Source organism: Schistocerca cancellata, chromosome 6, assembly GCF_023864275.1.
Source record: "Schistocerca cancellata isolate TAMUIC-IGC-003103 chromosome 6, iqSchCanc2.1, whole genome shotgun sequence".
Taxonomy (NCBI): domain Eukaryota; kingdom Metazoa; phylum Arthropoda; class Insecta; order Orthoptera; family Acrididae; genus Schistocerca; species Schistocerca cancellata.
In genome coordinates this window covers 426607686-426627599 of record NC_064631.1, presented here as the reverse complement: position 1 = coordinate 426627599, position 19914 = coordinate 426607686, and the positions used below count along the sequence as shown (strand labels likewise).

At 44.1% G+C, this 19914-nt stretch overlaps 1 protein-coding gene across 1 annotated transcript in view; it reads left to right on the top strand.

Moving 5' to 3' along the window:
* Positions 1-7407: 7407 nt before the first annotated feature.
* Positions 7408-19914, top strand: part of LOC126088362 (zinc finger protein 865) — a 125777-nt gene continuing 113270 nt past the window's right edge. The window contains exons 1-2 of the mRNA XM_049906500.1: positions 7408-7605; positions 16225-16393. Of these exons, the coding sequence (XP_049762457.1) occupies positions 7408-7605; positions 16225-16393 (367 nt within the window). The remainder of the gene's footprint in view (positions 7606-16224; positions 16394-19914) is intronic.

Sequence of the window (19914 nt, the reverse complement as noted above, 5' to 3'; positions counted from 1 at the left end):
CCTCCATTCATGCCTGTCGCGACACCACTGGAGGCGGGCTGCACGATGTTGGGGCGTGAGCGGAAGACGGCCTAACGGTGTGCGGGACCGTAGCCCAGCTTCATGGAGACGGTTGCGAATGGTCCTCGCCGATACCCCAGGAGCAACAGTGTCCCTAATTTGCTGGGAAGTGGCGGTGCGGTCCCCTACGGCACTGCGTAGGATCCTACGGTCTTGGCGTGCATCCGTGCGTCGCTGCGGTCCGGTCCCAGGTCGACGGGCACGTGCACCTTCCGCCGACCACTGGCGACAACATCGATGTACTGTGGAGACCTCACGCCCCACGTGTTGAGCAATTCGGCGGTACGTCCACCCGGCCTCCCGCATGCCCACTATACACCCTCGCTCAAAGTCCGTCAACTGCACATACGGTTCACGTCCACGCTGTCGCGGCATGCTACCAGTGTTAAAGACTGCGATGGAGCTCCGTATGCCACGGCAAACTGGCTGACACTGACGGCGGCGGTGCACAAATGCTGCGCAGCTAGCGCCATTCGACGGCCAACACCGCGGTTCCTGGTGTGTCCGCTGTGCCGTGCGTGTGATCATTGCTTGTACAGCCCTCTCGCAGTGTCCGGAGCAAGTATGGTGGGTCTGACACACCGGTGTCAATGTGTTCTTTTTTCCGTTTCCAGGAGTGTAGATTGAAGAGTAGGCGGCCCCTCCTGCCGGAGGTTCGAGTCCTTCCTCGGGCATGGGCGTGTGTGTTGTTCTTAGCGTAAGTTAGTTTAAGTAGTGTGTAATTCAAGAGACCGATGACCTCAGCAGTTTGGTCCCTTAGCAATTCACACACATTTGAACATATTGAAGAGTAGAAGGGAAAAACTGCATCGCTGTCTTAAACGCTTTTTAATACGAGCACTTCGTTCTTGGTTTCCCAGTCTTATTGTTCTCTTTTGGTTCTTCAAGACCGTCATTAGCAGTGATAATGGCCACGATTCGGCGAAAAAGAGAGCCTACCTGTTTCTTCAGGTATGCCCTATCCGGCTGAAGTCATATACTGATAATCAGAACTACGTAGAGCTACCGAACAGTGGTCTTGTTGAATGCTAAATTTCATCCACTGTTCGAAATAGTCCCAGACGTTTTCTATGGGGTTCAGATTAGGTGGTTTACCGGCTGAGTCGAAGTGCGACATGATGCCTTACTGTTCGTCAGACCAGAAACGTATGAATGCAACACAGTGAAAGTGGGAGTGCCGACGACATACTATCGAAGAAAGAGCAACACTTGCTCACTGTGAATGTTGAAATAAACTTTCAGGTTCATGTTCACGGTAGCTTCCGGCCTGAGCTACAACGTCCATACACACTGCGGGTTAATTGAGCGAAGCCCTTCATCATTTGACAAAATCGCACTTTGTCCGACCACACTGCACGCCTACAGTCAGTCACAATCCGCTTTGTGTGCTATTTGACCCACTGTATACTTGCAGCTTTGAATACCGCTGTGATCAATGGCCTTTTGCATGGTATCCGACTCAAAATATCTGTTGCATTCAATTCCGTTCAGGATGTCTTCTTTGAAATTAGATGAGAGGGCCCTACATTCACTGACAACCGTTCCCGTAGGATGTATAAATGCAGACTGAAGCGACGAATGAAAATTAGTGCCAAGACTGGGGTTGAACCTGCTCTCTATGCAGGTGCGCCAACTACTGCACCACCCTGGTACAGTGGCTTTGCATGACTTCTACAGCTACTCTGGCACGCCTCACTTCTCAATCAACATTCCCATCACGTCTCTGCCCACTTGGTATTCCCCCTAAACTTGAACTTTTTTGAGAAGGGAGAAGTACCAGGTAAATTTGTGCAGTTGTACAAAGCCACTGTGCAGAGGTGGCGTAGTGGTTTGTGCATCTGTCTAGTGAGCAGGGGACCCAGGTTCGAGTCCTGGTCTTGGTACAAATTTTCATTCGCCTCTTAAGTCTGTCTATATAGATCATAGATGTCTGAGAATGAAAAGGTCTCTGGAACCATATAATATCACTTAATTCCTGGAACTGATTGTCATTGACAAGACTTAACACTCGTCTCTGGTCCTTGTTCTTTCTGCGACCACAGATCTTAAGCCGTGTTTCGTGGCCGCAGATGGTACAACATTCCTTGTAAGCAGGTTGGACCGTCCGTGTTGATCCAGTAGTTAATCAGGTAAACGCGTTTGCAGTGTGGTCATGGACACGTCCAAACACAGAAGCTCTCTTCTGCCATTCTGTCACGTCTCCACATCTACACGCCTTGCTGCGCTGATTCCATACAGCCGACTGACATACACACCACTTCGCTGCTATGGCTTAACGTTAGCGATGGAGGGTTACATAACCCTTAGTATACAAGACCTACATCACCTACAGCGCCCCAAAGCAGTCAGTGTGCTCCTGTAAGATGGTGACTAAAATTTTGTACATTGGCTTAATGCACTTTTAGTAATAGCATTATCAATAGGTACAGATAAGCTAAAAGTAGATCGGAATAACAAAATGACTGACAGTCAGCTTGCGGCGGGGAGGGTTGGTCTCCCACCATCCTTTGAACAATCAGCCCACCTCCCTGGATAGGTTTCAGGTTGTGTGCCCCTTCAGTCTGCGATGGAAGATACTGGTTTAGCCAGCAAAAGCAACGTTGACAAAAATTCGACTAATACCTACAAGGGGCACTCCAAAAGAAATGCACACTTTTTTTTTTTAATCCATCTTTTATTCTACATGTTTGAAAGTTTTACAGTGTGCAGATACATCCTTTAGCAACAATATTTTCATTTCTCCACATAATTTCCACCCCTCTCAACTGCCTTAGGCCATCTTGGAACCAGCGCCTGAATATCTGCACGGTAAAATTCTGGACCAACCTGTTGGAGCCATTGTTTGGTAGCGTGCACAAGGGAGTCATCATCTTCAAACCTTTTTCCACGAAGAGAATCTTTCAGTTTCCTAAAGAGATGACAGTCACATGGAGCCAGGTCAGGACTGTAAGGCGGGTATTTCAGTGTTGTCCATCCGAGTTTTGTGATCGCTTCCATGGTTTTTTGACTGACATGTGGCCATGCATTGTCGTGCAACAGTAAAACATCCTGATTTTGCCGATGTGGTCGAGCTTGAAGTTTCTTCACTGTCGTCACATATGCATCAGAACTTATGGTGGTTCCACTTGGCATGATGTCCACAAGCAAGAGTCCTTCGGAATCGAAAAACACCTTAGCCATAACTTTTCCAGCAGAAGGTGTGTTTTTGAATTATTTTTTTTCTTGGGTGAATTTGCATGATGTCACTCCATTGATTGCCTGATAGAGCCATGTTTCATCACCTGTCACAATTCATCCAAGAAATTCATCTCCACCATTCTCATACTGTTCCAAAAGTTCGCTGCATACCGTTTTTCTTGTTTCTTTGTGAGCCACTGCCAGCATCCTGGGAACCCACCTGGTACAAACCTTTTTTAACGCTAATACTTTCAGTATTCTGCAAACACTTCCTTCCCCTATCCCAACGTAGCGTGACAATTCGTTCACTGTGATGCGTCTGTCAGCAGTCACCAATTCGTTAACTCTCTGCACATTGTTTGGAGTATGTGCAGTACGAGGCCTGCCCCTGCGAAGACAATCCTCAATATTGCCGTGCCCGCTTCCATCACGTAACCTGCTTGCCCACCGATTAACTGTACTGCGATCGACAGCAGCATCTCCATACACCTTTTTCAACTTCTTGTGAATGTTTCCCACTGTCTCGTTTTCACAGCACAGGAATTCTATGACAGCACGTTGCTTCTGACGAACGTCAAGTGTAGCAGCCATCTTGAAGACATGCTGTGACGGCGCCACTCACGGGAATAGGTTGTACTAAGTTTGAAAACAAGCGGGAAGGCAGTATCTAAAGTATCTACACACTGTAAAACTTTCACACATGCAGAATGAAAACTGTATTTTTACAAAAATAGTGTGCATTTCTTTTGGAGTGACCCTCGTATTACGCAAAGGCCACTGAACTCCAGTAGTTGAAAGTTAGAAAAATTATTGAGTGTTCGGGATTCTGGTATGACTCATTTGAAAAAAAATGTCTAAGATTTTCTTTAAGTTGGTTTATTGTCTTTAAAACAAGGAAAATGACTATCAAGTCCGTATTTAATATCCCAAAACCAGTTATGCAATGTCACTGACTGTCTCTGTAACAAGTTCACATTCGAAAGCAGCCAGAAGACATATCGTCCGACCCGATACTTTGAACGTCGTAAACAGTCACTGACCCACGACTACTTGCGAGTTAACACATTGATTCGTTCAGTAGGCTTCTTGTCAAGAAGTGCTCGCCATACTGCCCTTTTATCTGGACGAAACACTCCACGCAGAGTTTTATGGACAACATGAAATGTTCAGATGCGAATATCTCCTTAAATAAACCACTCACAAGGCTCAAAAATTCAAAAAATACTTAATACTGTACTTGCTCTTTGTCATCGACACGAGAACCGATCAAACGCTCGAATTTCTTCATTTTGGTACAAATTTGATGAGCGCGGTTTAACATAGGTGTTTACAGAAGATAGCTCCCGAACGACTATCTCGACTCGCAGATCTGAGGCACAAAGCCCTACTCAGATGCGGGGAAAATTTTGAATTCCTATTAGCTGGTATGTTAAGCAGTCAATCAGATCATCTCGAGCACTTCTATACTCGCGGTATTTCCAATGTCAGCCAATCACATTACCAAAAGTAATTTAGACTAAATCAAGATTTTAAACATGGCTGAAAGAAGGTGTCTTCCTGTTCAGGTGTATTTTAGCTCTGTTGAAGGAATATTTAGATATATCGAAACCGTGGTCAAGAATTTTAATAAATCTTTATCCTGCAACTGTTTGGCTGTTATCATTTACCGTGAATAATTTAGACTAGAAATCTTGTAATTCCGAAACTACATAAAATTTAATGAAAACAAAATATGATTTCTTTCTATAAAATAAATTACTAATAGATTTAATACTCAACGTCCCCTCTGGCTGCCTTTTACAAAATCAAACTCACTCGGGCATAGATCACAAATTCCCCTATTGCACGACAACTTTTTCACGCATACGTTTACATATTCTTGGTAAAATATCACACCCTCACTTTGCGTATTTCCTCCATTCATTCTCTCAGTCTCTCCAAATCACTCACACAGCCAAAACACGACGAAACAATAATTTTCCAAAGTACTTTTAATAACATCACAAGTCTGTGGTAAATAAACTAAAGAAAATTCCAGAGAATTAGATTACGTGAAACTATTGAGCAAGCAGTAAAGGAAACAAAAGAAAAATTCGGAGTAGGTATTAAAATCCATGGAGAAGAAATAAAAACTTTGAGGTTCACCGATGACATTGTAATTCTGTCAGAGACAGCAAAGGACTTGGAAGAGCAGTTGAACGGAATTTACAATGTCTTGAAAGGAGGATATAAGATGAACATCAACAAAAGCAAAACGAGGATAATGGAATGTAGTCGAATTAAGTCGGGTGATACTGAGGGAATTAGATTAGGAAATGAGACACTTAAAGTAGTAAAGGAGTTTTGCTATTTGGGGAGCAAAATAACTGATGATGGTCGAAGTAGAGAGGATATAAAATGTAGACTGGCAATGGCAAGAAAAGCGTTTCTGAAGAAGAGAAATTTGTTAACATCGAGTATAGATTTATGTGTCAGGAAGTCGTTTCTGAAAGTATTTGTAAGGAGTGTAGCCATGTATGGAAGTGAAACATGGACGATAAATAGTTTGGACAAGAGGAGAATAGACGCTTTTGAAATGTGGTGGTACAGAAGAATGCTGAAGATTAGATGGGTAGATCCCGTAAATATAGAGAAGGTATTGAATAGAATTGGGGAGAAGAGGAGTTTGTGGCACAACTTGACTAAAAGAAGGGATCGGTTGGTAGGACATGTTCTGAGGCATGAAGGGATCATAAATTTAGCAATGGAGGGCATCGTGGAGGGTAAAAATCGTAGAGGTAGATCAAGAGATGAATACACTAAGCAGATTCAGAAGGATGTAGGTTGCAGTAAGTACTGAGAGATGCAGAAGCTTGCACAGGACAGAGTAGCATGGAGAGCTGCATCAAACCAGTCTCAGGACTGAAGACCACAACAACAACATCCTCTTGGTTGTAGTTTCAGTTGATGCTATAGATGAATACATTAAAGTTCCTAACTCCGCTTCACAGTGCCAGCACGGTTCTTATGTGATTTAGGTAAATTTTATTACTCCGAAAGTATTGAAGTTATTAATTCGAAATTTTAACAGTGTGGTTCTGTTATCTGTAGAATTTGGTATATTAAGTATGAAAAAGATCTGTTAATACTTAGTAGTACGCCTTCAGATTCGTAGAGAGTATGTGTAACGTATTACACGCAGCGTTAAGCAAGTACACGGCTCGCTCATCCCAGTAGCCGGCGTTAGCTGTGCCAGCGTGAGAACCAAAATCCGCTCTCCTCCCGTCTCCACAGCAAGCTAAGCTTTCAGTGCAAGATGCTAACTCCCAATAATCTGCTACGTTATAACCTGTTTACATGACAGTTATCATAGGAACAATCAGTAAGAGAATTCACTTGATCACCCTATAAGACGTGTATATTTCTATTGTCTATTGTCAAACCACAATTTATGAAAGATGTTTATATTTTATTAATAGGTTAAGTAGGAATAATTAATATTTGTCATGTTGCAAATAATTGTGGTAGCAGGGAATATCTGCACCAAAGTATTGTTGGCAAGAAAGACCGCACATTGATATAATTTTAAAAAAGGGCGGGAGAGACCGCGCATTGATACACTTTTTAATGGTAGCAGGGATTGTCTGCACCAGAAAGCATTGTTGGCAGGAGAGACCGCACTTTAGCGTTCGTTCGTAGGAAGTCAGTAGTAAGCGAGATGAGAAGCGAGTTGGTAGCAGGTCTGAAGTGAGAGGTTGAGAGGAGCAGTGTGCCTGCCAGCTACCAGCTATGATTTACAAGAGATTATTTACGGATGTACAGAGACATCATCTACATATTATCATAAGAGGAACTAATATTACTGAATTATTTTCTTTGCGAAACTCAAGACTAGTGGTTCATGGTGTGGGTTCCTGTAGTCATGTCCTAGTTCATGAACCACGGGCAACGTATGAGTGGCCAAGTAAGTGGTCCCGACAGTCGGAATACCAGTTACTTTGGAATAAGGCTGGGCATCTCGGACATATTCTGAGTCGTGGTCACCTTTGTGCTCATACGGCAAGGACTACCAAATCCACCGGTTAGTCCCTCAGCTGTTAGGGGTAAAACCCAATGGGACTCGGGGCAAGTAAGGCTAGCAACCTGCTTCCCTGGTACTTTAAATATGATGCTGGCAACAATCAGAGCAAAATGCCTCGGACCTTTGGAGGTGACGGAGTCCCACCTCTAACTGACAAACCAGGGACTCCTAAGATACGACTTGGCAAACAAATGGTAATGAGATGGGGAGCTATTAATATCAATGGGGGCTACTCAGGGAAGAAGGTAGAGTTGGCAGAGGCTGCAAGTAAGATGGGGCTGGACGTTTTAGCTGTTAGTGACACTCGGGTAAGGGGTGAGAAAAAAGAGGAAGTGGGAGAATACAAGGTCTACCTGTCAGGAGTCAAAGCAGGAATAGCACAATGGGGTGTAGGGATTCGCATTGTGAAGGGACAGATCAAGATAAGATGGATAGTTTTTATGAGGCACTCAGTGATGTAGTTGTTAGAGTAAAGAACAATGACAGTGTTCTGCTCATGGGTGATTTTAACGCCAGGATTGGAAATCGAACAGAAGGGTGTGAAAAGGTTATGGGTAAATTTGGAGAGGATATGGAGGCCAACAGGAACGGGAAACAACTGTTGGATTTCTGTGCCAGTATGGGCTTAGTAATCACAAACTCCTTTTTTAAACATAAGAACATTCACCGGTATACTTGGGAAGGCAGGGGAACCAGATCTGTCATTGACTATATAATAACAGATCAGGAATTCAGGAAGGCTGTGAGGGACACACGTGTATTCAGGGGATTCTTTGATGACACTGATCATTATTTAATCTGCAGTGAAATTGGGATTGTGAGGCTGAAAGTGCAGGAGGTCAGGTCCATATGTAGGAGGATAAGAGTGGAGAAACTTCAGGATAAGGAAATCAGGCACAAGTACATAACAGGGATCTCAGAAAGGTACCAATTAGTTGAATGTAGTCAATTACAGTCATTGGAAAAGGAATGGACAAGGTACAGGGGCACAGTACTAGAAGTGGCTAAAGAATGTCTTGGAACAGTAATGTGTAAAAGTAGGATGAAGCAAACAGCTTGGTGGAATGATACAGTCAAGGCAGCCTGTAAAAGGAAAAAGAAGGCGTATCAAAAATGGCTACATACCAGAACCCAGGTAGACAGAGAAAGTTATGTTGAAGAAAGAAACAAAGCCAAACAGATAATTGCAGCATCCAAGAAGAAATCGTGGGAAGACTTTGGAAACAGGTTGGAGACTATGGGTCAAGCTGCTGCAAAACCATTCTGGAGTGTAATTAGCAGTCTTCGAAAGGGAGGTAAGAAGGAAATGACAAGTATTTTGGACAGGTCAGGAAAACTGCTGGTGAATCCTGTGGATGCCTTGGGCAGATGGAGGGAATATTTTGAAGAGTTGCTCAATGTAGGTGAAAATGCGATCAATTTTGTTTCAGATTTCGAGGTAGAATGGGATAGGAATGATGATGAAAATAGGATCACACTTGAGGAAGTGGAAAAAATGGTCAATAGATTGCAGTGCAATAAAGCGGTTGGAGTGGATGAAATTAAGTCGGAACTCATCAAATACAGTGGAATGTCAGGTCTTAAAATGGCTACACAGGATAATTGAAATGGCCTGGGAGTCGGGACAGGTTCCATCAGACTGGACAAAAGCAGTAATCACACCAATCTTTAAACATGGAAACAGGAAAGATTGTAACAACTACAGAGGTATCTCTTTAATCAGCGTTGTGGGTAAAATCTTCTCAGATATTGTTGAAAGGAAAGTGCGAGTATTAGTTGAGGACCAATTGGATGAAAATCAGTGTGGGTTTAGGCCTCTTAGAGGTTGTCAGGACCAGATCTTTAGCTTACGGCAAATAATGGAGAAGTGTTATGAGTGGAACAGGGAATTGTATCTATGCTTTATAGATCTAGAAAAGGCATATGACCGGGTTCCTAGGAGGAAGTTATTGTCTGTTCTACAAGATTATGGAATAGGAGGCAAACTTTTGCAAGCAATTAAAGGTCTTTACATGGATAGTCAGGCAGCAGTTAGAGTTGACGGTAAATTGAGTTCATGGTTCAGAGTAGTTTCAGGGGTAAGACAAGGCTGCAACCTGTCTCCACTGTTGTTCGTATTATTTATGGATCATATGTTGAAAACAATAGACTGGCTGGGTGAGATTAAGATATGTGAACACAAAATAAGCAGTCTTGCATATGCGGATGACTTAGTTGCGATGGCAGATTCGATTGAAAGTTTGCAAAGTAATATTTCAGAGCTAGATCAGAAATGTAAGGACTATGGTATGAAGATTAGCATCTCCAAAACGAAAGTAATGTCAGTGGGAAAGAAATATAAACGGATTGAGTGCCAAATAGGAGGAACAAAGTTAGAACAGGTGGACGGTTTCAAGTACTTAGGATGCATAATCTCACAGGATGGCAACATAGTGAAAGAACTGGAAGCGAGGTGTAGCAAAGCTAATGCAGTGAGCGCTCAGCTACGATCTACTCTCTTCTGCAAGAAGGAAGTCAGTACCAAGACTAAGTTATCTGTGCACCGTTCAATCTTTCGACCAACTTTGTTGTATGGGAGCGAAAGCTGGGTGGATTCAGGTTACCTTATCAACAAGGTTGAGGTTACGGATATGAAAGTAGCTAGGATGATTGCAGGTACTCGTAGATGGGAACAATGGCAGGAGGGTGTCCACAATGAGGAAATCAAAGAAAAACTGGGAATGAACTCTATAGATGTAGCAGTCATGGCGAACAGGCTTAGATGGTGGGGTCATGTTACACGCATGGGAGAAGCAAGGTTACCCAAGAGACTCATGGATTCAGCAGTAGAGGGTAGGAGGAGTCGGGGCAGACCGAGGAGAAGGTACCTGGATTCGGTTAAGAATGATTTTGAAGTAATAGGTTTAACATCAGAAGAGGCACCAATGTTAGCACTGAATAGGGGATCATGGAGGAACTGTATAAGGGGGGCTATGCTCCAGACTGAACGCTGAAAGGCATAATCAGTCTTAAATGATGATGATGATGATGATGATGATGATGAACTCAAGACTACTGAAGGTATGTTTGCGCAATGCTAGTTGTAAGATTATTGTAAAAAGTAAGTCCCATTTGAACGTTTGTAAAATCATTTCATTACCAGCAGTAAATATTTGAAGAAACGTTTTCAGAATATAATTAATTTTTGCCAGCAATGTTGCATTACTGATTATAATCCATCCCAAAAACCACCAACGTAAAAAATTTGCAAAATTTTATTGTTGTCAAGAAAAAGTTTAACTATGAATTACGTAACTTCAGTCAAATTAATTAAAGAATAGCGTCAGCTTTGGTAACAAATAGAGCCACTTATTATGAAAGCCCACCAGCAGTTAATAGAGTATAGTAAACCAGAGTAAGTATATCCATGTCGCAGTTCGATGTAACAGTCAGATGACGATCCAGTAACAGTAAGAAAGGTAAGCAACAGTTTTGGGTTATTGCAGGTAACTACTGAGTGCCACGACGACGACACGTTCTATGTTTCGTCGAAATAATTAGAAAATCACTTTTAATAAGCAGCAATTAAATTTGTATGCGAAGATTGAGAAAGAGAATAAATTTCAAACAAAAGAGATATAGAGGAGACGGGGAGGTTTCAGCCCTTTCTGTTCTATTCACCGTTGTCATTCGCCATGTGCCACTTGCCACAGTGAGTTCCAGATGCCGGTAAAGTTACAGTTGTAATTACTCTGTATCGTATGTTTATGCTGTCTGTCCAAAAAGTTCCGAGGCTGCTTTTATTCCTGGCATATTCGCAACGTCATCGAAGTAACTGCGGTGGCAGCTCGAACTAACAAATGTAAACAACAGATGTGCATTCGACCAGTCTGCTGCGAGCAGGCAGCATCAATCAAGTAGTGGACTTGTGGCCGTACTGTTTCAACGTTGTTGTGTAACTAATCGCAGTGGAGCAACATCACTAAATCTAGAGTTCATGAAATTCTCCAGAATGTTTTGAAGAAGACAAAAGTATGTGGATTTTGTTCAGCATACCTTGACTCCCGAACAAAAACAACAACGCGTGAAGCCTGCCACGAGTTCATTGAGATGAAAAACGCAGACAATTCTTTTCTAGAGAGAATCGTGACGGATGAAGAAACTTGGCGTTATCATATGAAGCTACCACAAGACAACAAAATTGAGAACTTCACATGAAGAGTCAACGCTTTGATGATGCAATCGATGTTCTAGCCATTGTGATGCGTGAGTTGAACATCTCAAAGATGGACTTTTCTGACAGTTTCACATGGTAGTATGAACGTTTTATAAGTCTTCCTCAAGTGGGGGAGGGGGGGAGGATATGTAGGATTTCTGAAACATTAAAACTATCATCTTAACTTCTTTCAATTTTTTATTGAGTCTCGAAACCATTTTGGACTGATAGGATATTGTACTTTACAGGATAACCTAATCTAGTCGCGAAAGTGTGCAGAAAAGTGATAAGATCCTGCTACGCGCCGGCCGTTGTGGCCGAGCTGTTCTAGGCGCTTCAGTCTGGAACCGCGCGACCGCTACGGTCGCAGGTTCGAATTCTGCCTCGGGCATGGATGTGTGTGATGTCCTTAGGTTACTTAGGTTTAAGTAGTTCTAAGTTCTAGGGGACTGATGACCTCAGATGTTAAGTCCCATAGTGCTCAGAGCCATTTTGAACCCTGCTGAGCCAACATGATAGTGCACGTAAATGCGCAGCGTGTAAATCCGTTCTGAATGGGGACGACTCGTTGTTGCTGCCGAGGTCATATTAAGTATGCTGCAAAACGTAGACTGTCAACATCGCTCACTCTCATGCTCGACTGTCGATCATTTCGTTATTTCTATATAGGTTGTTATCGTAAAGAACTAGTACAGTTGTATAAACATGCAATGAAAATTCTTAAATAAATATTTCTTTATACAGGGTGTTAAAAAATATTCCGCACTTTGAGCGGTGGGAATATGGACCCAAAACAAGAAAAAACGTCCAGTTAATACGGGCTCTACAATACATACCTTAAGAGTCTGTTGTAAGTTCTTTGATATTACGAACGACCTACAAAATACAGTAAACAAATCAGGACATATTGTTCTGTTTTTGTCCTTGGATACAGCTTGCAGTATACATCTTTTAGTGTCGTTACTGTAAACCTTATTCATAGTTCTGGGTAAGTGTGGCGCATATTAGTTCTAATGAAACCAGTCTGTGTTTTGATAAGTTTGTGAAATGCTTTTACATTGTAGTTCTGTCTTTGGACTTACCACCATAACGGAAACGTATTATTCTACACGGGATTTGGTAGACGTAATCTCCACGATGGTCTCTGGCAAATAGAGGCAACTGTCAACCCCGTGTCCTTTTTGCTGTAAAATATCCAGAATGTAGGGTACCATCTGCACAATACTTCAGTCGCCTTTTCCAGTGACTAGCAAACTCTGCTGCCACAACTCCGACAGCAAGGTTTGTGACAGACCTCGCACCATTGGTACTCCTGTTGAGGAGGAGCTAATATAACAACTAGCGGAAGAAAATTCTGGAACTATAGTACGTACAATTTCAGCATCTATCGGTTTAGTCATCCTCTAGTCTGGGCGATCTTCCATGAACAACAGCTATACCAGTATGTGCAGCGTGTCCAAGCACTTCGCCCACAAGGCCAGTTTGCCAGACTGCAGCTCTGCCAATGGCTGTTGCAAAGATATGACGTACAACACTTTTCACAACAAAGATACTGTTCACAGAGGAGGCCGATTTCACGCGGGAGGAAATTGTCATTTTTCATAACTAACATGTAAGGCCTGATGAAAATCCACATGCAGTTGAGGTAGCAGCGTCGATTTTTAGTTAACACATAGGCAGGAAGTATTGGCGATAGACTAATACGACCTTGCGCACCATCAAACAGGTTTACTGGCGCAAGGTACACTCAATGCTTGTTAAACGCCTTCCCTGTCCTGATAGAGTAGGTACAATTCCAACCATGGATGGAGATGCAGTTCATGCATTATGAAGCACCAGCCCATTTTTTCCGAAAAGGTCCGGGAACACCTCACACAGACATTTAATCTACATCTGCATTTACATGACTACTCTGCAATTCACACATAAGTGCGTGTCAGAGGGTTCTTCGAACTACCTTCCGACTATTTCTCTACCGTTCCACTCTCTAACAGCGCGTGGGAAAAGTAAACACTTAAATCTTTCTGTACGAGCTCTGATTTCTGTTATTTTGTTACGATGATCATTTTTCCCAACGTAGGTTGGTGACAAAATATTTTCACACTCAGAGGAAATAGATGGTGATTGAAATTTCGTTAAAAAGATCTCGCCGGAACGAAAAAATGTCTTTGTATCAACAATTGCCATCCCAACTCACTTATCATATTTGTGACACACTCTGCCCTATTTCGCGATAATACATAACGAGCTGCCCTTCTTTGATCTTTTTCGATGTCCTATGTCAGTCATGTCTGGTAAGGACCCCGTAAAGCACAGCAATATTCTAGCAGAGTACGAACAAGTGTAGTGTAGGCAGTTTCTTTAATAAACCTGTTGCATGTTCTAAGTGTTCTGCCAGTAAAAAGTAGTCTTTGGTTTGCTTTCCCCACAACATTATCTAAGTTCCAAATTAAGTTTTTCCTGACTTTAGTTCCTAGGTATTTAGTTGAACTGACAGCCTTTAGATTTGTGTAATTTATTGTGTCATCGAAATGTAACAGATTTCTTTTTGTGCGCAGGAGCATGACGTCACACTTTTCCTTATTGATAGACAATTTCCATTTTTCGCACCATTCATATATCGTGTCAAAGTCATTTTGCATTTATTTGGTTTTGATCATCTGATGAGTTTACTAGACGGTAAATGAAATCATCATGTGCAGACAATATAAGAGGGCTGCTCAGATTGTCTCTTCAATCGTTTATGTAGGTTAGGGCCTATAACACTTCATTGGGGAACACCAGATATCAGTTTTGTTTTACTTGGTGATTTTCCGTCAATTTCTGCGTATCGTAACCTTTCTTAGAGGAAACCACAGATCCAATACTCCATGGGCACGCAATTTGCTCAGAAGTTTCTTGTGAGGAACGGTGTCAAAAGCTTTCAGGATATCTAGAGGTATGGAATCAGTTTGAGATTCCCTACCCGTAACTCATGTAACAGCGTGCGAATAAAGAGCTAGTTGTGTTTCGCGCGAACTATATTTTCTGAATGCGTGCTGACTGTGTGTCAATAGACCGCTACCTTCGATGTAATTCACAATGTTCGAGCACGACATATATATAATCCAAAATCCTACTGGGTAATGGCTTGATCAGGGTGGGATCCATTACGTTGACCAGCTCATTTCTCTGAGTTTAGTATCTTGGATTTTTGGTTGTGTCAACACTAAAAATCTTTGGTGTCTGCAGGCCTCATTAATGAGGTACTAACACTGCAGAAATACGTCATCAATCCTTGCCAGCATATCCGTGACCAACCTGGAGTTTTTTAGAGTGTCCGTTATTCCTCGAGACGTTGAACACAACCATGTCTTATGTGAATGAAAACCATATTGAGGAACTCCTTTATCGATGGCTCGCAAGTGCAGGTCGTATGTCACAGCAAGCAGAACACAATAGGTCTGCTGTTTCACAGTGAAAGAATAATGTGTTCTTGTTTGTTTACTGCATTATGTAGGTCGTTCGTAATAGCTGTTCAAATGTGTGTGAGATCTTATGGGACTTAACTGCTAAGGTCATCAGTCGCTAAGCTTATACACTACTTAATCTAAAATATCCTAAGGACAAACATACGCACCCATGCCCGAGGGGGAGGACTCGAACCTCTGCCGGGACCAGCCGCACAGTCCATGACTACAGCGCCCCAGACCGCTCGGCTAATCCCGCGCGGCCTCGTAACAGCAGAGAGCTTTCAGTAGAACAGATGTGTTTCACAGTATCGAAGATAATGAAGTTCTCATAACTCTTAAGGTGCACAATTTAGAGCCCATGTTTGCTGAATGGTTTTGTCTTGTTTTTGTCCATACTGGCACCCTGTAGACATATCTGTGTGAAGTACAGTGATGTTCCTCGTACGCGAGCATAGAAAACTTCCCGGAACGGTTTTTCCACATCACAGGCTTCCGAACTCATTAGAATACGACAGCTGCCAGAGCTCTGCAAAAGGTTAAAAAGAGCAGGTAGCGAACGGGTCACAGCGGGCATCTGCCGTTGCGTAGGCAGACACGGCGCATGTCGCACGCCGCTTTTGTGGGCGGGCGGCGCGGGAGAGTGTGGGACACGGCAGAGCGACCATTAACTCGCTGCTGGCAAGTGGGAACCCGTCTGCCGCAGTCCCCGCAGAACCGCCCGGCCTTCCGCGAAGGCCGCTGCCCTAACCGTGGGACTTCCTTTCGTACTCCGCTCTGTCCGGCGCGCTCGCAGTAACGGGACGGGCCGCGCTTAAAAGGAGCACTGAATATGTATACAGATAAAGTTCGAGTTTGCCGACGGTTCCTATAAAAAGGGCCGGCCGTTCGGTTGCGTAGGGGTCCGCGCTGAAAAGGGTGAGTAGTGCAGAGAGAGAGCAGGGGAGTGAGGGCGGTGGGAGGGAGGAGGGAGCGAGAGAGAGAGAGAGATGCAGAGCAAGCGAGCAAGGCCCGGCGCGATGTTACGGCTTGCGAGGGGTGAAGACAGGGGGAAATCCGGGTGGGGTTGGCGGCGGCGGGGGCGGTGTGGGGGCCGCCGCTCGGGGGGAGGGACGCGCTGTGGGCGGGGTGGGAGTTGGCCAGGACGGGTGGGGGCGGGAGTGTGGGCGGAGAGGGGTGGCGGGGGAGGGGGGAGATAATTCTAGGGAATGATTGAAGAGGGTTGGATGGAGGAGGGTGTGGGATGAGTGGCGCGGGTGGGAGGGGGGGGGGGTGTTTGGGAGGGGGGCGGGCGGTCGCCGGGCCCCAGGGTGGAAGCACGCCGGGGCTCGCCAAGGAGAACAAATGAAGGGGAGAACGCGGCCGGGGAAGGAGGTCCGCTGCTGCTGCCTCCGCTGCCGCCGCCGCCAGGCTCGACGCATTCCGGGACACGGCCAGCGGGGAGCACTTTGCGTGAGTACGCGGCGCGGGCATTGATCCGCCACGCCACGCTACGCCGGACGGTCCGCGCTGCAGCCACGCACTCGAACCTCGCCGGGGGCAGCGCCGGGCCCGGCGCCGGCGCGCCGCCCACGTCGTTGCCAGATGTCGCCCCCGCCACCGCCGCCGGCCGCCCGCCGTGCGCCGCGCGCTCCACAGAACTCGTCAGGTCCCGCTCTGTCTGCGCGAGCACGCGATCGCCGAAGCGCTGGCGAGACAGAGGCGCGGAGCGAGCCGTAGGCGCAGGGTCAGCTGACGAGTGCGCCCTTCCTGCCATCTAGCGGCAAGTGCATAGCTGGCGCCTAGTCCCAGCACAAACGGGGCCCGACACTTTTATTTGTCACTCGCTTCTCGGTATAAGACCCACCTCCTACTTTCTCACCGTCGCTGCGCCTGACCACCTAGCTCGGAGGAGCCGAAGCTGGCAACCATCAATCTCTGCGTCTACACGCACCGTTGCCCGTGTCCGCCAGTGGAGGCGGGCCATTTCTTTTACTCTTTTTTATTTTTTGTTGAAGCGATTTTTTACTTATTTCAAATAAAATAGGTGTCTCTTTAAATGGAAATGAAAGTATAAGCGTAGCGTTCCGCGGCCGTCCTCTACGTCGAAATAATTCTTCAGGGTACCTGATCGCATTGTCGATATGTAACATTATCCAACGTTTTGACCACGACTGCAAATGGCTGTTTCGTAACTTAGAAGAAAGAAACGGCCACGCTAAGGCTCTGACGGCGAATACCCCTCTATTTGTGATCGAACCGTTGGCTCTCAGACACCATATTTGATTGTGTGTTAGTTGTAGAGTAATCAGATTAAGCTACATCTAACTTGTTGGCTATAATATAAGTAGAACTACAGGTTTACAGTGCCTTATATAACAATATACCGGCATTGTTTAAAATACTATCTTATATTGCCGTACAGTTGCAAGGTCATCTTTTCGTAAGAATAACCGATCACTAGACTAATATATATATTATACAGTGCGTTTCCGTTATGGTGATACATACTTTCAAAGATGATGGAGAAGGGTAAACGAATCAATTTGAGGTAACCGACACTAATCTGAACCAACCAAGTCCCGATAGTCGTTCTGATACCTCTGACAGTGGACCTCTTCTTCTGCAAGCTCTTTGCTTTTCACTTTTGGGAGGAGCTAATAGACCAAGGCAAGAAAAAATTATCCAGTACACATGGGCTCTAAAATGCACGCCTTATGAGCTATGAGCACTTGTTCAGTAGAAGTGATTTGTTTCATAGTAGCAAAGACCTCGTAGCTCGTAAGGAACGCACTTTAGAGCCCACGTATACGGGACATTTTTTCTTGTTTTGTTCCTCCCTACCCCAACGGCCCCCTCCTAAAACATTGGGAAGCAAAGAGCTTGCAGTAGAAGAGGTCCGCTGTCAGAGATATCAGAACGATTGTCGCTTGTGGCGTTCGACTTAGTCTTTTGCACCTTATGGTTTCTTACCTCAAGCTGATACATTTATCCTTTCCCACCACGCCTAGAAAACTGTAACATCATCACGGAAACACCCTGTGTCTGGAGTTATAGTCAAATAATGTTTGTGTGCTGTCCTTTTTCTTCTTTCACCCTATGGACTCTCGTTTTGCTGCATATCGACTTGCCCTTAGTGTGGCCTAGTGTATAGGTATTCTTTGTAAGTTTTTAGCGATTTCCTCTGCTAATTTGTTTGGATGGATCCATTGATCAACGTCCTTAATGGCTTCGTATGTTCGGCGGTGTGTAGTTATTTTGTGTATCTGTCATGTGTCCTTGGAGTTTTTCTAATTTCCACAGAAGAGGACTGTATTTTCTGGAGTTCCTAGTTCCCAACATCTGCAATTTGATGTCTGAGGTACAATCACTCGGTTTAAGTGCACGAGGTAATAAGGTCAGTGTCCAGTTAAGAAGTGCAACCTGGAATACCGAAGGTACTAACAGATGTCTCTGTTGACACCGTATTGAGATCCTAAACTGAGGCAGCCATTCTGACAGACGAAGTAAAGCAGCTGTTCGTTATATCTTGGTGCAGTCATTGCAGTTTTGTAAGCGACTGCTGCATTTTCTTTCATTGAAAGTGAGAACCTGCCAACCTCATACGCTTTGATTACATACGTAATGTAACAAGAAGCTCTCGCAATGGTAAATAAGTATCTTATCATATTATTGCTCTGTGCTCCGTCGGTCTGTCGGTAAATACTATTGGTTAAGATCCTCTTGGTTCTGCGTTCAAAAACAGTGCGATTCAGATTTTTTTTTCTGTATGTGAAGAATGCGAAGTCGCACCGTGGTCCACATTAAACTCGATTATTTAGTTCTAAAACCGGAAGAAATAGTTAAGGACATACCAGAGGTGACGGAACTATTCCCCTAGCAGCAATTGCTGTGTTCTCTACACGTCCATCCGTACTCTGTAAACCACCGTAAAATGTATGGCACAGGGCATATACTGTTGTGTCATGTATGATTGTTTCTTCCCACTTCATTCGCATTTGGACCATGAGAAGAATGGCTGCTTAAATGCTAGCCTCGTATTCGCGGTTTACACGAGAGCGATACGTGGAGATCTGAAGAATTTCAGTCAGATCTAAAGGCTGTAAATTCAACTAAATACATAGGAATTAGTCACGAACAACTTAAATTCGAAGTAACACACAGAAAATGTTGAGGGGAAGGCTACCCAAGGACTGCGTTTTATTGGCAGGACATTTAGGAAATATAACAAATCTACAACGCTTGTCCGTCCTCTTTTAGAATACTGTTGCGCAGTGTGGGATCCTTACCAGATAGGCTGGACGGAGTACATCGAAAAAATTCAAAGAAGAGCAGCACGTTTTGAGTTATTGGGAAACGGGGGAATTGGCATGGACATCATTAAAACAAAGGCATTTTCGTTGCGGAGGAATCTTCTCACGAAATTCCAACCACCAACTTTCTCCTCCGAATACGAAAATATTTTGTTTACGCCGACCTACATGGTGATAAATGATCACGATGATAAAATAAGGGAAATTAGAGCTCGTACGGAAACATATAGAAGTTTGTTCTTTCCGCGCGCTACACGAGATTGGAATAATAGAGAATCGTGAAGGTGGTGCGATGAATCCTCTGTCAGGCACTTAACGTAATTTGCGGAGTATCCAAGTACATGTAGATGTAGATATTCTTCACTTAATATTGATTCTAAAAACTTTGCAAATAGCTTTTCGCTGGATAATTGGTCACTTCTACGGGCGTCTGCCAGTTCACGTTTTTCAGCGTTTTAGAGACACTCTTAAATGAAAGAAACCTGTGATCACTCGTGTTACCGTTCTTTGTATACGTTCAGTATCCTCCGTTAGTAACACCTGCTATGATCCCACGCAACTAAGAAAATTCTAAAATGATATACATGATTTTTTTGTACGGAGTTTCTTCTGCGGACGACATCTTTAATAGTTTTTGGTACACACTGTTTTACATATCTGTAATTCTTTTCCTTTTCGCTT